We start from the raw sequence: 19131 nt of genomic DNA, 5'->3' as shown, positions 1-19131 counted from the left end.
TAAGTGAATTTAATTTATTTTAAAAATGTAAAACTGGAAAATATTAGTTTGTCATTTTTCTATATGAAAGACAAATAATCATGCACTACCCTTTCCTGAAGATGCAAATATGCCTATAAATAAATTGAAAATACAATCATTTTCTTTTTTTAATAAATAGAGAAAATATTTAGAAAAAATTTGGCAACAATAGAAGTTTCTTTTGTTCTTCATGAAACTGTAAAACAATTAAAATTCTTAAGTCCTGTATAAAATAAAGCAAGAATATACACATTTTATTTCTGTATCTTGAAGTCTGATGATGCACTGTTTACAAACATGAACAAGGCAATGTTTTATGTCAACAAAGATAAAAACAGTATGCGAACAAGAATATACAACTTTTAAATTGCTAAACTGATTTTCACATGGGAAAAGTAGTAAATTTTCTAAAGGCAACAACAGAGTTTGATACATGTGTAGAAAAGTTACCAAGCGTCTTTCTTGCTGATTCCATGTTTCTTTTGATAGAACACATAAGTGTGATTAGATCTTCATGTATGAATAACCAGAATGGAAGCAATGATTACAGCCTTCCTCCATACAGAATTAATTAGTCTCCAGCAGCAATTGTAAACAATAATTAATGAGAAGAAAAAAATCAGTTATGACATACAATATTTGGCCATTAAATATTAAAAAAAACATCCTCTTCAAATCTATCAAAGTAGAGGAACTACTGTGTATTGAGAAAATGTTATTATCTTTCATATTCAAGTAGAGGTACTACTGTGTATTGATAATATGTTATTATTTTTCAACTGTATTTCTCAAAATCTATTTCTGATGCTAATATTATTGTCCACCCTCAAAATCCAGATTTGATTGGGGGAAAGTCCAAGGCCACAAGTTACAGACAGTAACTCAACCACTAAGAGCATATTTCATGCATCAGTAATTGCCTTGATTAGTCATTAGAACTGAGTCATTGCACAAAATGCAGTCCTCTAATTTAGTTTCTACTTATTTACATGTATAATATATAAAATAATATATTCTTACTTTAAACCGAACTGATCAGAAAGGGACTAACTTCTGTGAAAGATATATTTATAGTGACTACTTATTTACATGTATAAATACCAAATCAACCTGCTGAGGGTAACCTATCACCATGTATATTATATATTCAGTAATATGGAAAGTATACCACTGAATAAACCTATTTATTCTTGCTTCCAACTTCACTGGTCAAAAAACTGCCTAGCTTTTGTGCATGCTATGATGTTTATAGAATGAAACAAAATGTAGACACAAGTTAAATACAAGTACTTATGAAATACAAATGATTATTAACCTATGTTAGTAAACCATAAAATATAGGTCACAGTGTACGACTGTAGTACTAATGCCGATGCATCAAGTTTCATCATTTGATCATAAACAGCACACAATTAATGAAGACGAAAAGCAAAATTTCAAACAAGTCACTGAATTAAGAAATTTAATTCAGAGACCTCTGTACTTGTATGAAAAAATCTGCTATAGTTATTTGGGACCCAATTTTGTTGGTGACCCAGAATTTTTATGTTTCAAATTTGTTAATCAAAAGTTAGTAAATCTTAATGTCAGACATTTTCCCTCATTCCAATCATATCTGTTACATGTGTCTCCATATCAGAAATATTACCTTATTCCATACTGGGAATCAGAATGATCATATAAAAGCATGTTGAGTGCATTTAATCACATGTCGCGTTTTAAGCTGTACCCCAACATCTGCATGAAATTACCTCCCAAGCCAAAACAGGTTAAGCTAGATGAACTAGATAGAAACTGGTGTATAAATTTCAATGATTTTATGTCAGATTATTAAATTGCTTTAGATTGGGCAAAAATCTTTGAACAGTTTTCAATATTATTTCAAGATTCCTGTGTGTATTGGTAGTGGTAATTATGTAGATAAAAATATAATTTTGGGATTTAATATCATCAAATCTGCACCAAAATCAACTTCTAAACATATCATTTCTTTTTTATCTTTCATTCCTACCAGAATGGAAAACAGACACAAAAGTTGACATTATTTTGATTACTAATGCACCATATTACAACAAAATCGGGTTGGGGTATGTCACAATGTTGGAATCATCCCGGACTCAACAACATTTTCCCTCACAAAGGTTTCATGGCTCTTGGTTGGACAGTGTGCATACATGGTAATGAGCTCAGTGGAGAAAATTTATACAGGTGACAGTAACTTTTTTTGTATGAAATGGAAATCACTGATGTATACAATCATCTACCTGAAACATAAAATTTAACAAATATATGTGAAGTTTGATATATGGGTCACAGTGACCTACTTTTATGATGAGAGTGTAGCACTCAGCATCCTCTCACTAAGCGTTTAATTCCAGATACAACAGTATTATACTGGAGTATAAAGCATGTACTGTCATGAACTACATAACTTAAATCCGTAAAATAAAAAATTTAGGCCACATTGCCCTTCTTCAGTTGTATGCTGTGATACTAATAAAGATGCATACTACCCTTGAGTTGATGACTATGGAACAAAGAGTGCTGGAGTCTGGATCCAAGCAAGTGAATCATGAAAAACTGATCATGGTGACCGACCTTTGTGATTGGAAGGATTGTGATTGTCAGAGATGGATCTTGCGACTAAGCTTCATTCCAGGTATGACATTTATACAAGGTACCAAAAGTCAATCTGGTTATAAACTAAATGCAAACACAAACCAATAAAATGTGAAATGCAGATCAGACTATTGTATGAGTGTGATATGCAAACTGATCTAGTTTATTCTTGTATTAGTGGAGATTAAGAAATAAACACAAAATTTAAAAGAGTCATGGAAGTTTAAAATATGGATCACACTGACCTATTTCTTGTGATGTGGGTGCAGTACTTATCCAGATGCATCCCCTCAACAAGTGTAATGAACCTAGGTATGACAGTATATACACAGGTCGCAAAAACTGTTGGTCATAAACTAAATGCAAAACCTTAAGAAACAGTAAAAAAATGAAGCGTAGGTTGTTGTTTTGGGTTTAAAGCACATGATAGGCTATACATGGTGACAAGTATGTTTGGTGGAGAAAGAACCAGCAAAAACCCTTGGAAGAACTGCCAATTAACAGGAAGTTACTGCCAAGCTTTTTGTTGTACTCACATTGGCCGAGCTGGGACACGATCCCATGCAGACGAAAGTGAGAAGTCAGTGATCCATAAAAGCAAGCACCATTGAACAATAGGTCACCCAGAGCCCCTGAAATGTAGAACATTGTGACCTTCTTTTATGCTAACAGTTATACTGATAGAGATGCATATAATCATACAAAACTTAACCCCCCCCAAAAAAGAGGCATAAAATATGGGTCGTGCTGACCTATTTTTATTCTAAAGGTATATAACTCATCAATATGCATCCCTGTACCAAGTTCCATGATTTCAGGTATAACAATATTTATTTAAGAACCTAAGCTAAACATACAAAGTTAAGCATGTACAAGAAATGCTTTTGTATGGACCTCAGTAACCTCCCCTGGAAGTAGGTGCTATGAAACCCACTACAAATGGATGCCTAGGACCTAAGAATTATAAAAAAATGGTTATGATTCAATGAGGTGGTTCATATGTATATGTGCAGATGTTGATACAAAGGTAAACAGGTCAACTAAAAATACAAAAGAAAATATATCTATATACCTCAGAACAATATAATAATTTGATCAAACAAAATATCAATCTTCAAAGACAATCTAATTTCCCTTCAACAATTATTTTGGACAAAATTATTATGATATCACAGTGTGTGCTTATTACATTATGATATCACAGTTTGTGCTTGTTACATTATGACATCACAGGTTGTGCTTATTATAACATCATGTTTCGTGCTTATTACATTATGATATCACAGGTTGTGCTTATTATAACATCACGTTTGTGCTTATTATAACATCACAGTTTGTGCTTATTATATTATGACATCAGAGTCTGTGCTTATTATGACATCACATTGTGCACTTATTAGGATGAGCTTTACTGTTATACAAATTTACGCTATTAATAGTTTTTCAAATACAGAGTGTAGGTACTACATCACATACTGAATGCTTGTTGTTGCTGTAGGTTATTAAGAAGCCAAAAACAACGATGTTAAAAAAGTCAAGATTTTACAGAGTTTTCCAAACTTGTTTTAATCTAAATTCTGCAAATCTTTCAATGTATAAAGTTGAGCTACTAATAAGGTTGTCATAATTAATACTGATCTTGTATAGGTTCTTTCAAAAGGACAAAAAACCCAGCCCTAATACAACATTCTGATACTTAAATTTTATATTCACAAGACCCCTTTTTGTTGACTAGAAGACACTTCTTTTTAATGACTAAAAGAGACCCCATTTCGCTGACTAAAAGACCCCTTTGTTGACAAGAGACCCCTTTTTGTTTACTTGAGACCACATTTTGCTGGCTTCATGAGACCCCTTTTGATAAATATGAGACCCCTTTTGTTGACTATAGGAGACGCCTTCTGTACACTATAAGACCAACTTTTTGTTTAACGTGTTTTTCATTTAGTCAAAAGCAAAATACCTTAACAATGAGTTGAATCTAGGGAATGAAGACATGCTGAGAGATAAACACATACTGACCGACGCCAAAGTTATCGCTATGAAGAGCTCTCAACAAGTTATAATTCACAAAAAATTAGAAGGAAAAAAATATAGATCAATAATTCATTAATACAAAGGTTCTATGGAATACTCTCTGATCAATAACTCACTAATACAAAGGTTCTATGGAATACTCTCTGATCAATAACTCATTAATACAAAGGTACTATGGAATACTCTCTGATCAATAACTCAATAATACAAAGGTACTATGGAATACTCTCTGATCAATAACTCATTAATATAAAGTTTCTATGGAATACTCTCTCACTTGTGGCTTATGTTATGATCACATCCTTTTGTATGTCAGAAAATCCTAGCATATCAAAGTACAAGTTTTTGTTTCAAAGTTACAGCTGAATTAGTGATGAAATGGTATACAATTTGAAGAATATGAAGTGAATGACATCAATACCATCACTACTGAAGAAATAAAACTTAAAATACATGGATCAAAATCAAACTTCTGAATATCAAACATGTCTTCAGATTTGCATTTTCTTCTTAGACAAGTTAACAGCTCCTTCTGTAATGCATTTCTCTTTCAAATCTATTTCATTGCTTGATATTAAAACTGATTGTAAAGAGATTCTCCAGCTGACATATCCATAACAAAAATATTAAAAAAACATGCGGAAGGGGTAGAACAGTTCTGTTTAATAGATGTATACTCATTTTATAATCATGTTGGGAAAAACTGTCAATAATGAGCTTTTTCTAATTAAGCTGTTCACTTTTTTAATAATTATTGTTGAAGATTGTTAACAACATTTTCCAAGAGGTTTCAACAACCTTCACCTGTATACTGAAACATTGTGTATTATGTCACTGATTTTGCTGTGGCTGATCCACAATAAAACAAGAGTCCTCATTTTCAAGGACCAGGAACTTTTACTTCCAGAAATTATTCATCCATTGGTAAAATAATAATGCAGCAATTTTTTTGTGTGTAATAATGAAACTTCTCATTCTTTGGCAAATCTCTAAGTGCCAAGTCATGAATTTAAAGTCCTCTACAAACTCTGGTACTCACTTCTCCATAATGACCCATACCTGGCAAACAAAATTGTATATTCACAAAGTACTCATTTTGTTTGCCTGCCTTGCTATCTTTGATCACAGTTAATATAGTTTAATTATATTACTTACAAACATTAATAATATTTACAATAGAATTAGACTGATCAATTCAAATTATTTCACATGACTGTGATCACCGGCTCTTATAAATGAGGGATTTGCATGCATTTTAACTATTGTTTTATTCCACCCCCTTTATCTAACATAAAAGACATAGTTAATAGTGATAATACAAGGTGAGACTGTTTTACACTGATTGTAACAATAAATACTTCTATAAGTCAAAAATCAAAACATGGTTGGCACTTAATTAGGTTCTAACAAGAGAGCTATCAATGTGATGAAGAGAACTCCACAATACACAGCAATAACGTAAAAACATAATGACTATTTCGTTTGACTACATCAGTAGTTTTTATACAACTCTGCTAACAAGGTTTTGACCAAACAATTGTCTAAGTATAAAAAGCATGAACAAGGCTACCATAAATCACACTGACTAGATTTTTCCTCATCATGCTAACAAATATACTTGCTGAAATAGATGGACTAGACCAGATTTTTCCTAGAATGGATGGACTGGACCAGGTTTTTTCATGGAATAGATAGACTGGACCAGGTTGTTTCCTGGAATGGATGGACTGGACCAGGTTTTTTCTTGAACTAGATCAGTTGTTTCCTGGACTAGACCAGTTTGTCCTTATAATGGATGCACTGGACCATGTTTTTTTTCTTGGACTAGATGGATTAGATCAATTATTTCCTGGACTAGATGGACTGGACCAGTCTTTTCCTGGAATGGACGCACTGGACCATGTTTGTTCCTAGACTAGATGAACTGGACCAGTTGTTTCATGGACTAGATGGACTGGATAAATTTTATCTTGGACTAGATGGACTGGACCAATTTTATCTTGGACTAAATGGACCGGACCAGCTTTGTTTCTGGACTAGACAAGAGTGGACCAATTATTTCATGAACTAGATGGACTGGACCGAATCAAATCACAGTAGCATAACCAAAGTACATAGAATTCTGACAACTTATTGGGTTTAAGTGATACTGACCAGATGTAAAAAACATAAGCCCAGGCATATTGCGAATCATGGTCACTGACAATTTGTAAACATCCTCCTCTAAACCATAATGTTTCTTTTCCCAAAAAATGTTTACATCTTTTTTTAAATTTATACCAAATTCTAAATATTATTTCAGGAATGACTATTTCCTTTAAAAGTATTTCCAATTGTTCTTTTAAAAACTGAGAGAGGTAGATCACAACTGTGAGATCTAAGTTTTTCAATATGCAAGTTATCTCCCTTGATGAATGCAACATCCCGAGAGCCAATGGATCTATAGTTTGTTACACATTTTTTTAAGATGATAAAAGTCTGTTGCTATTATTAGTAATACAAACTATATATGGTTGCTATTATTAGTAATACAAACTATATTTGGTTGCTATTATTAGCAATACAAACTATATTTGGTTGCTATTATTAGCAATACAAACTATATTTGGTTGCTATTATTAGCGATACAAAACTATATTTGGTTGCTATTATTAGCAATACAAAACTATATTTGGTTGCTATTATTAGCAATACCAACTATATTTGGTTGCTATTATTAGTAATACAATCTATATTTAGTTGCTATTATTAGTAATACAAACTATATTTGGTACAAGAAGGTTGTGCCTTTAGCAAGGAGGAATAAAAATCCATTGAAGCCACAGAGTTCTAAGAACATCCAATATACCTGCAAGTGACTAAATACAATTAATACATTTTTAATTACTGCCTAAACATATTTAAAACGATGTAAAAGAAATGAGTTTTGTATGAATATCCTAGATGTTATTTGTGTCAGATTGCTGCAGTTCTTCAACATGGACCTCTTCACTGATCTGCTGCTCTGATGTCACATCATCCTGTTTCTGCAGATTATCTACTGTAACCTTTAAACCAGTCTCTTCATCAAGTGGGATAGTAGGGTTATCAAGTATACTCCAGGTAAAATCTGAATATCCTTCCATTGACATTCCTCTCAGTGCATTGGATGAGATCCCTGAAAAGTATTAAAGTTTAGTGTCCATAAAACAATCATAAGTGTAAAAATGTAAGTCACCTGTAGGAGGGGCTCAATAATGTCTGGCACATCTTGACATAATTTCATGTAGATATCATGTCTACAACTGGATATCTGCATGGAGGACAGAACACTGATTCTGAGTTAACCTGGAAATTACTAAATAATCTATGTAGGAAAAGCAGGTCAGTGTAACAAGCATTCACTTGGGGTGGTTAACGATGATGTAAGGAACAGCCTGACCAGGCTCCATGAATACAACATACTTGAAGATGGAGATCTGGCAGTAAGAAATTATTTGTTATACTGGGGTCACCGTGTTAACAACAAAGTTATTAGTGTAATAAACGGAAGTCATTGTCAGCAACTTTCAGCTGGAGTGGTTTGGAAAGATGCAAAAACATGACCACATCATATCTACAACTGAAGAATTGCTAAATCAAACTTTTTTACACTCTAAGCAACATTCATCATACAAGACAAATATGAAGGTCACTGTGACCCATATTCCTCTGAAATGGTTCAGAATGACGCAAAAAACACTATGATTAACATCAAAGAATATTCCATACCTACAGATGGTGATTTGCACCAAAGACAGAAAATATATGTTGAGATAAACCATCAATGTCAGAATATTGCTGTTAAAGAAGGTCACTATGAACTTATTTCTACTTGGGTGGTTCAGAATGATCAAGGTATGATCAGATGATGAAGAAACATAAAATTAGAAGCTATGGCAGTGAAAATAAAGTTTTAAACTATTAACCTGATTGCTGAAGACACCAGAATCACTTACAATGTCAGTGCATAGCATAAACTCTTTACACATGAGATAGTGAAATATTTCCTATGGTAAATGTAAAAAGACATTCAAAATTTTGGTATTGAAGATGTAATGACCTCTCAGCACCTCAGCAAAGAACAGGCAGACTAAACTGAATAAATTTAAAAAGAAATTCCAAGTAATTAAATGTCTTGTCTGCCCCTGCTTCCCCTGCCTGGTGGAAGACTGCATCTAGGATTTACTAACTTTGGGCACCATTCCCCATACAATTTAAAAGGAGGTCCAATCTGGTCATGATTAAGGCTTGATATATGTTCCACGAAGAATACATAAAACTAGATGCTTTGGTAGTGAAAATAAAGTTTTAAACTATTAACCTGATTGTGGAAGACACCAGAATCACTTACAATGCCAGGGCATTGTACATACATTGTACATTGTATCTGTACATATGAACTAGTGAAATATTTCCTTCAGTAAATATAAAAAGACATTCAAAATCTTGGTATTAAAGATTTAATGACCTCTATGCACCTAAGCAAAGAACAGGCAGACTAAACTGAATGAATTTAAAAGAAATTCCAAGCAATTAAATGTCTTGTCAGCCTCTGCTTCCCCTGCCTGATTGAAGTCTGCATCTATGATTTATTAACTTTGGACACCATCCATTCCCCTTAAAATTTAAAAAGGAGGTCCAATCTGGTCAGAGTTGGGGCCTCTCAATAGGGCATCAATCCAGTCAAAGATATGTGTCTTTCTTACCTTAAATACAAGTCATACACTGAGTTTTGGCATGGTTTGTGGCATATGACTTTCACTATTTTGTGTTAGCTAATTTCTTTCTTTGAGTCCCTCTCTCCTAGAACTTTGACCTTTTAATGTCAAGTCCACTTGGAGTCTTCCTTGTCTCAAATACAAGAAAGCTACAGAATTTAGGTTAGATATTGCTATGCCAGTCTCAACATTTTATCTTATTTATATACATTTTATTATGAATATGTTTAACAGTGTGTACATGTACCTTGGTTTCACTGATCAGTTATGAGGCACTCATTGAAAACACATGGCTGCTCTGCATGAGATAGAGAGTGGTATTCATTTCATCCATTGTGCTGATTGTTTTAATTTGTCACTATGATGCATCTCACTTCTGAGTAATTATTTCTGACTTAATTATGATATTTTATACTGCCTTGTTTGCTTAAAGTGTATTTTCATTAAGCAATGCCTCCCAGAACATGCACATGGATGACAGTCTGATCATTATGTAAGCTTACACTATGACAAGCCTGAAAAATTAAAAACTGATAATAAACCTACTCTCAAGACTTTAAAGTGATCTTTTTGTAATAAGGTATATTGAATAATTGGGGTGGTTTAAAAGCAGGATGGTCATTTTTTGTTGTATTCTAATTATTAGCTTTTTAACTGAATGATTACAAATAAAAGGGATATGATCAAATAATACACTTCTCTTAACTGCACACATTAGGTGAGGTTTTACAATAGTACAGTACATACCATTATCCATTAGATGAGGTTTTACAACGGCATGTACCATTACCCATTAGTTGAATTTTTACAATAGCACATACCATTACCCATTAGCCAAGGTTTTAAATTAGTACATACCATTACCCATTAGCTGAGTTTTTACAATAGTACATACCATTACCCATTAGCCGAGGTTTTACAATAGTACATACCATTACCCATTAGCCAAGGTTTTGAAATAGTACATACCATTACCCATTTTAAAATAGTACATACCATTACCCATTAGCTGAGGTTTTAAAATAGTACATACCATTACCCATTAGCCAAGGTTTTACAATAGTACATACCATTACCCATTAGCTGAGGTTTTAAATTAGTACATACCATTACCCATTAGCTGAGGTTTTAAAATAGTACATACCATTACCCATTAGCTGAGGTTTTAAAATAGTACATACCATTACCCATTAGCCAAGGTTTTACAATAGTACATACCATTACCCATTAGCTGAGGTTTTAAAATAGTACAAACCATTACCCATTAGCTGAGGTTTTACAATAGTACATACCATTACCCATTAGCCGAGGTTTTACAATAGCACATACCATTACCCATTAGCTGAAGTTTTAAAATAGCACATACCATTACCCATTAGCCGAGGTTTTAAATTAGTACATACCATTACCCATTAGCCGAGGTTTTAAAATAGTACATACCATTATCCATTAGTAGAGGTTTTACAACAGTACATACCATTACCCATTAGCTGAGGTTTTACAACAGTACATACCATTACGCATTAGTAGAGGTTTTACAATAGCACATACCATTACCCATTAGCCAAGGTTTTAAAATAGTACATACCATTATCCATTAGCCAAGGTTTTAAAATAGTACATACCATTATCCATTAGCAAAGGTTTTAAAATAGTACATACCATTACCCATTAGTAGAGGTTTTACAATAGCACATACCATTACCCATTAGCCAAGGTTTTAAAATAGTACATACGATTATCCATTAGCCAAGGTTTTAAAATAGTACATACCACTATCCATTAGCTGCAGTTTTACAATAGTACATACCATTACCCATTAGCCAAGGTTTTACAATAGCACATACCATTACCCATTAGCCAAGGTTTTAAAATAGTACATACCATTATCCATTAGCTGAGGTTTTACAACTGCCACAGATCGGTTTTTGCTTCCATTGCAGCCACCATTATTAGCACCAGTGTAACTGTAACCTGGAAAGCATATGTATAAATATTAACCTTAAAAGAAAAGTACTGTAGTGTATTGTATGCATGTATTAGGGTGACTTGCACAATGCTTAGTAAATGTAGGCATCCAAAAAAAGGTACACAAAACAAAGATACAAGCAAAAGAATAGAAAAATTGTTAAAATATAAAAGTCAATATTTTAAATATACACGTCACAATTTTTCAAGAAGCCTGGAACCTTCTCAAAAAAATAATACACTGCCAAGAACTGTAATAAATAAATCAGTCATTATGACAAATGCTTGATATAATCAATCAGCCAGAACAGTACCACTGAAGAAGTTTCAGATTTTCCTTCTTCATGTAAAATAAAAAAGACCCAAATAAACTTTAAAACAGAGCAATGAGATTTTCCCCTCCCGAAACTGTAGCTATCAGAATAATGGTTGATTCCCCCATTGCATAGTGAACAGATTAATGGTTGATTCCTTTCCGCAAACCATTGCTATAAAAATAATTGCTTTATTTCGCCCCCTTCCAACCCAAAGCTATTAGAAAAATGGCTGATTCCCCGCCCCCATAGCTATCAGAATAATGGATGATTCAACCCACCCATACCTATCAAAATAATGGCTAATCAACCTAAACTGTAGCAATTTAAATGACAAGTTTACAGATGTACAAAGTTAACCCCTTTAACTCCCTCTCTGGGGTAAGCCCACTTAACCGCTCCCTGGGGTAAGCCCCTTTAACCCCCTCCCTGGGGTAAGCCCTATGAAATAAATCTTGATAATCTGTACGAACCAACAGCTGCTACTGGAGGAGATGAATTCACTACACTATCTGGTATTTTACCAGTGTCACTGCTACTACCACCACCATCATGACTGCTATTGGGCCCATCAGAATGATCTGAAAACCAAACGCATTATATGTAATGATGTATCAATATGCATTGGGGTAATCAATGTCTTTTGCGATTATACCAAATACTGAATTATTAACCCTACATTGTAATATACAAGACATTTTTTTTGTTGATGCTAAATTTTCAAAGGGAATATCATCTTTCCTTGTTTACAAGTAAATAAAGTCAGGATATTTATCATGACAAAACTTGTATCAGGATATCTATATTGTGATACATATTGTATCATGACTTCTGTTTCATGATGCATCTTGTATTGTGACTTAAGTTTCAAGAAGTATTTGTATCAGGACATAGGTATCATGGCACATTGTGTACCATGATTGATGTTTCATTACGCATCTTGTATCAGGACCGATTTATCATGATGTCACCTGTAATGAGTCCTATGAATGATACATACTGCATTGAAATCTTGCATCAGGATACATACTGTATCAGAACCTTGTATAAGGATACATACTGCATCAGATCCTTGTTTTGGGATACATACTGCATCAAAACCTTGTATCAGGATAATACTGTATCAGAACCTTGTATCAGGATACATATTATATCAGAACTTTGCATCATGACACATACTGTTTCAGAGCCTTGTATCATGATACATACTGCATCAGAGCCTTGTATCATGATACATACTGCATAAAAACGTTGTATCAGCATCCTGATGCATATTATACCATGATATTTATGGCAATATGCATCCATTATGCATGAATACAATTACAAACAGTACTTATGGGGTTACAGTTGGTGAAATGCTAAAACTTGCTCAGACATGCAATCAGTTATATATTCATGAATTAATACAACTTATACAAAGTGAATCATAAAATATGGGACAAAGTCATCTATACTTGTCATGCTACTCATCACAATGCATCCATAGTAGGTTTTCAGGATTCAACGAATATAATAATGCAAAACTTAATCATGAATATACAACTAAAATACATGAATGTTGAATGTTAGCCCGGTTCCTGGGGCTAAGTCACATGAAACCCATGTCAAATGACTGCCTAGTATCTGGAAAGAAAGAATGCTTCAGATACAGTGAAGCTGTACATGTTTCTGACTTTTTATGTGTGGACCATGACACTGGGCTAGTACAACAGTTTGCTTCTGTGTCATAGAGGTAACCTAAAAAGTATGCAAAATATACTATTCTGGGCACAGTATCAATGGGTTCTTTTGGGGAAATGGTAATGGGTCAGGAATCAATTTCATAGCAAGGTAAGGTCAGCTTTGTTTGCAAGGTGTGTTAAAGAGAATTTTTTCTGTCAAAAATATCTACCGTATGTACTTGCTTAAAAGCTGACTTGACTATAAGTCAACCCACCTTTTTAGTGCTATAAAAAGCCAATTTCTTTCCAACCCTCCTGTAAATGGTTGTGAATTTTGCAAAGTGAGATGCATTTTGAGTGGCGGATTGTCAATGAGACAAAGCCACGTTTGGAAAAATAAACAACCCCATCTAGATGGATGGAGAACCAAACCAGTTTAAAATACAATTATACAGTCAAGAGGAATAAGTAGACCATAACAAGACCTTGCCATTTAGGCATTAGATTTTTTCATACCTTGGACCAGTTTTCACTAAAATGTAATAAAATATGTGCTGCTATTATCAGTCGAAAAACATGCATTTCAAAGTTGAGAAGGGTGATTCAAGACAGTGACAGCAAATATGTTCTTCAATTCAAAAGTCTGTGAAATTCAATGCATCCCTAATTACATCCAGTTCAGTTTCATAAACTACAGTTCCAAACCCTATGGAGCTGAATGGCTTCTTGAACTCAACTTGACATAATCCTTACAAAGTAAATTTAATTTCACATTGGCTGTAACGACAGCAATCATCTTTCCTGACATGTGACATATTCAAATCAACACAGGATATCCATTAAATCTAACTGCTGTAAAAAAAATTAATTCAACTGCACGAGGGCTGTAGTGATGGCAATCATCTCTCCACCATGTGACATACTCAAACCAAAATGTGATGTCAACTAAACATAATTGTTGTCCTTCCAGCTTTCTTTACTTTTATTCTTCTGCACTATTAAACTTTGTAAGAGCTTTAATGTCCATTCTGGCTGACTGTCACTTGCTGGATGCTATTTCTACAAAAATTAACTAACAGCTTGAATCATGCAATGTTTTGCATTGCAAAATAAGCAGTATCAAGTGTCTTTAGCATTACAGTAAATTTAGTCTGGTTCCCTGACTAATTCCACTTAATATAAAACCCAGATCCAAATGAAACACAAACATCAAACCAGTATCCAGATCTTACTGCACTCATTTTTCCGTAAGTTGTGCTTTAATCCTGCAATATCCACAAGTCCTTATTGTATGGGTACTTTCCATAAGTTGTGCTTTAATCCTGCTATATCCACAAGTCCTTATTGTATGGGTACTTTCCATAAGTTGTGCTTTAATCCTGCAATATCCACAAGTCCTTACTGTATGGGTACTTTCCATAAGTTGTGCTTTAATTCTGATATAGCCACAAGTCCTTATTGTATGGGTACTTTCCATAAGACTGTACAGGTTGGCAGAGTCTGAATATGTTACAACTTACAACTTAAATCCATTAAATTCATAATGCATGATATCTTAAATCCATTTATATGTTGGAGCCATATATTCAATTATAGGTCACATATCAGTATAAAAATAGTTCAGAATGATTAAATTCTTGAAATCCAATAATACGTTAATTCCACACATTATAAAACAAAACAAAGACAGTTTAAGTCCACAGTCACAGTATCCTATAAATGTCACTATCTAATGTCATTTTGGTTCAAAGTCCAATAATTCATCTTCACTTCCGATAAAATTCTGAAATCCCCAATCAAAGTCCAGTCATTGTAAACTGGTGGTGTCTAAATTTTGTCCCTACTCTGTTCCCTAGTTTTCAATGTCATATGCAGGAGCTTATGTAGTGACTGAGCTTGGGATCTGTAAGTAACACTTTGATCAGACAGAGTGTGAAATTGATTAAAGGCTGTAATTCAACATGTGTCAATTGTACAGCAAGATCACATGGAGTTCAAATAACCACCCTCTGTTACCTGGCACTGAGTAAGTATCAAACTGGCTTTATCAAAGTTTTGGCATGTTGGGAAACAAAGAGGTGCAGCCCTTAAAAGCTGAGGGATTAAGGTCAAACATTCACTGGAAGATGTAAAACTCTACTTGGCACTGAAGAAGTACTACATTTGTGTAATGATCAAAAGGATTCTCAACTTGGAATGCCATCTTTACAAGCCATTGGCTTTTTGGGCCACATAAATTAGTAGAGAACTTGGGAAATATCGCTAGGGAATAAAATCTAACTTATAGAAAAGGAAAATACATCTTAAGTCAAAAAGTCATTACATCAAACACAGTATTTATACAGCAAAATTAAAATTCAAGTTGTTAGGACCTGCTGGAAAAAGGAAGCAATATATTTGCAAATCAACACCCACAGTAAATGTCAATGGACTCTTCACTTTATGGTGAGTGGTATTTAATTGACTCATAATATTTTTAACTTGTTCAAATCAAAGTAACAAGTATTGTACTTTTATAGGGTATGTCACCTGAACCACTGCCTGCAATGATCACTGTAACAGAAAAGCACTGTCTTTTAGACAAATCTTGCTGAATTATACAAACCAATAACTTCTTCTGGAGGATGTGTAGTCACTACACTATCTGGTATGTTACTAGTCTCACTGCTACCACCACCACCACCATCATGACTGCCATTGTTGTTGTTGGACCCATCAGAATGATCTGAAAAGCAAATGTATTACAGGTAATGTAATTATAAGGCACTGTTTATCAAGGCAGTCAGTATATTTTGTAATGATACAACATAATGTACTGTCAGCCCTGTATTGTGATATGTAAGACTTAAGACATTAAATAAGTTTGTAATTGCCAACATTCAGTTGCACTTAAGAATAGAAAAAAAGTTTTTTTTCTAATGTTTGTTGCAATATACAATAAATATTGTTTCATGACTTATACAATATGATATATATTGTATTGGGACCTCTGCATTGTAATACATGTTGTTGAAGGGTGTAACCCCATTTTTCAGCACAAGATAGGCTATACATGGCAGCCAGTATAACCTATCTTGGAGGAAGAACCCTGGAAAACCCCCAGGAAGAACCACCAACCCATGAGAAGAATACATATTGTATTTGGACATATGCATCATGATACATATTGTATTTGGACCTAGGCATCATAAAAGATATTGTATTTGGACCTATGCATCACAATACATATTGTATTTGGACCAATGCATCATGGTACTTATTGTATTTGGACCTATGCATCATGACACATACTGTATTTGGACCTATGCATCATGATACATATTGTATTTGGACCTATACATCATGATACATATTGTATTTGGACCTATGCACCATGATACATATTGTATTTGGACCTATGCATCATGATACATATTGTATTTGGACCTATGCATCATGATACATATTTTATTTGGACCTAAATATTATGACACACATTGTATTTGGACCTATGCACCATGATACATACTGTATTTGGACCTATGCATCATGGTATAGTCTGCTTGTACAGACAGAGGTATTCAAATACATATCTTTTCTTCTTAATGACATTTGTTTTACTTTATTAATTTAGTTTATCTAAATCCTGATATGGATATATGGTTTTGTAGCATATGATCCACACGGCTAAATTGATTTTAAAAAAATGAAAATTGCATTACACTTTTAAATTGTCTGCATTCTAATTAGGGTCAATATTCTGTCCTTTCTACATTTATTATCGAAATACCACTGAAAATAAGATTGGCTGTCATGCCATCTATTTATGTCCATCCAACATGTACATCTGAGTCATATTTAACACCTATTTCAATCACTCACTGGTATCTCCTTTAACACTTCCCTAAGCTCCAGTAAACTAATATACTTCATAACTTTAAAAATTGTTGTCTTCATTACTAGTGTCAGCTAGTATTTGCCAGACAAAATTGTAATGAACCACGCCGGGAATCTGACATTTTTGTGGTTTTCTAGCTAGCCCATTTTTTAAACATGCATTTGTGTAAAACTTCCTTCAGGAAAGGTTCAAACTATGCCATAATGCTTATTCCTGGGTATGTTGTGCCAATCAAATTTAGTTTAACAACCATTTATGCAATGCTTGAAGAACCCAGATGTGTAAACATTTGCCTACCTGAAAAACAGATGTCAAAACAAGAATGGTTAAATAAATATTGCATACTTTGCCAAACATGTTTTCATATGCAGGACTTTCAGTTAATTTGTGGGAGCTCTCATGCATCTCTCTTCTCCAAGTGTACAAATTGGTAAAAGTTTTGCATGATTCACACAACTGCACACCATGACAGCATCTCTGTTTAGGTACTTTATATATCAATACTTTTGAGCGAAGTCTCTCTGTTGTCTTGCCACGTAAGCAATAAGCTACATTAATTTCTGATTGGTGGTTATCGTTTAATCTGAAAGAGAACAAGCAATAACCACCAATGAGAGTTCAATATAACATATTTCACCATGTGACACACTGGTAATGTAGCTTTCAAACCAACCAGATGCAACTCAATGTAGAAACTTCACATAAAAGTGGTTATTAAATGATGAGTAAAATATTCATTATACCTGTGGAACAAATTTGGAATGTATAGTATATGCTGAATTTGCAGCTGAGTTAAGATAATTAGCATGGAATGGGGGGGGATAGATTATGAACCATGTCACCATGTTAATTTGCAGACGGTGAGAGAGTATTTTCAATAGTCTTTTATGTTTTTACTAATAAAAACGAATGCATGTGACTGCAAATGCTGTTTCAGATGAATTTTAATTTTACAGAATAATAAGGCAAAGTAATAATAATTATTCATGACTGTGAAGACTAAAATAACTTACATACGGTATCGTTTTATTGTTTTTCCATGTCTTGTATTGATACATGTATCGTTTCAGCAAAAGTATCGACACATTAATATATCAATGAATCATTTCACCCCCAGTAGTGCCTACTGACATATCAATGGTATGAGTCTGGGTCAAATGTTACTCTTGGGTCCTTGGAAACTTGGAAGACAGAACAAGGTTTCCCTCCATTTAAACTGATAACTTTCCATGCCAGAAAGGCAATATAGTTTGCTTCAATCAAAAAGACTTTACAGCAAGGCTGTTTCCCCTTCAGTCATTTAAACACTGGAAGTAAAACTGATGAGAAGAGGAAAGAGAAGGAAAGGCAAGTTGGAAAGTAATTCCTGTGCAGCCTACTTCCAAATATCTTCAACTGTTAGAGTCTCCAAATAAATGGGAGGGGGAGACAATAACAATGAAAGTAAGGTTACATAGTGGTGAAGCTAATCATGAATGGAGACATCATGACGTCTCACTAGGTTAGGATTATGTAAAAGCAGTAAGGGCATTCACCTTAGTATGGTTAGCTGTCCAATAAATAACTGGCATTGCAGTATGTGGACTACTATACATGTCCATTACCTGCCATCTCCGTAAGCATTTAAAAATTACAAAATGCCAAGACCAACAAGAATGAAGTAGCCACCATTTCAAGGTTGTTTGGAACACTCAGTGATCTACCTTGTATTCATATCAAGATTAGGAACTTAACCTAAAGAGAGTTTGAATGTGTTTAATACAACCAAATGAAGATCAATGTTGGCAGCACAATATATACCTGTCCTGTGTTTAATACAACCAAATGAAGATCAATGTTGGCAGTACATTATATACCTGTCCTGTGTTTAATACAACCAAATGAAGATCAAT

General features: G+C 33.8%; 1 protein-coding gene across 2 annotated transcripts in view; it reads right to left on the bottom strand.

Moving 5' to 3' along the window:
• LOC149774872 (uncharacterized) overlaps positions 1-19131 on the bottom strand; it is a 72383-nt gene continuing 53252 nt past the window's right edge. The window contains exons 9-12 of one of the 2 annotated variants that reach the window (XM_089944653.1): positions 15968-16087; positions 12172-12279; positions 11301-11390; positions 1-7834 (exon numbers count right to left, since the gene is read on the bottom strand). In XM_089944653.1, coding sequence (XP_089800779.1) covers positions 7617-7834; positions 11301-11390; positions 12172-12279; positions 15968-16087 — 536 coding nt within the window. In that variant the 3' untranslated portion in view covers positions 1-7616. The remainder of the gene's footprint in view (positions 7835-11300; positions 11391-12171; positions 12280-15967; positions 16088-19131) is intronic. The other variant, XM_089944654.1, reaches the window with a different exon arrangement.

This window comes from Sinohyriopsis cumingii, unplaced genomic scaffold (assembly GCF_028554795.1).
Source record: "Sinohyriopsis cumingii isolate HCF-2022 unplaced genomic scaffold, ASM2855479v2 utg000127l, whole genome shotgun sequence".
Taxonomy (NCBI): domain Eukaryota; kingdom Metazoa; phylum Mollusca; class Bivalvia; order Unionida; family Unionidae; genus Sinohyriopsis; species Sinohyriopsis cumingii.
This window is presented reverse-complemented; position numbering and strand designations above follow the sequence as displayed.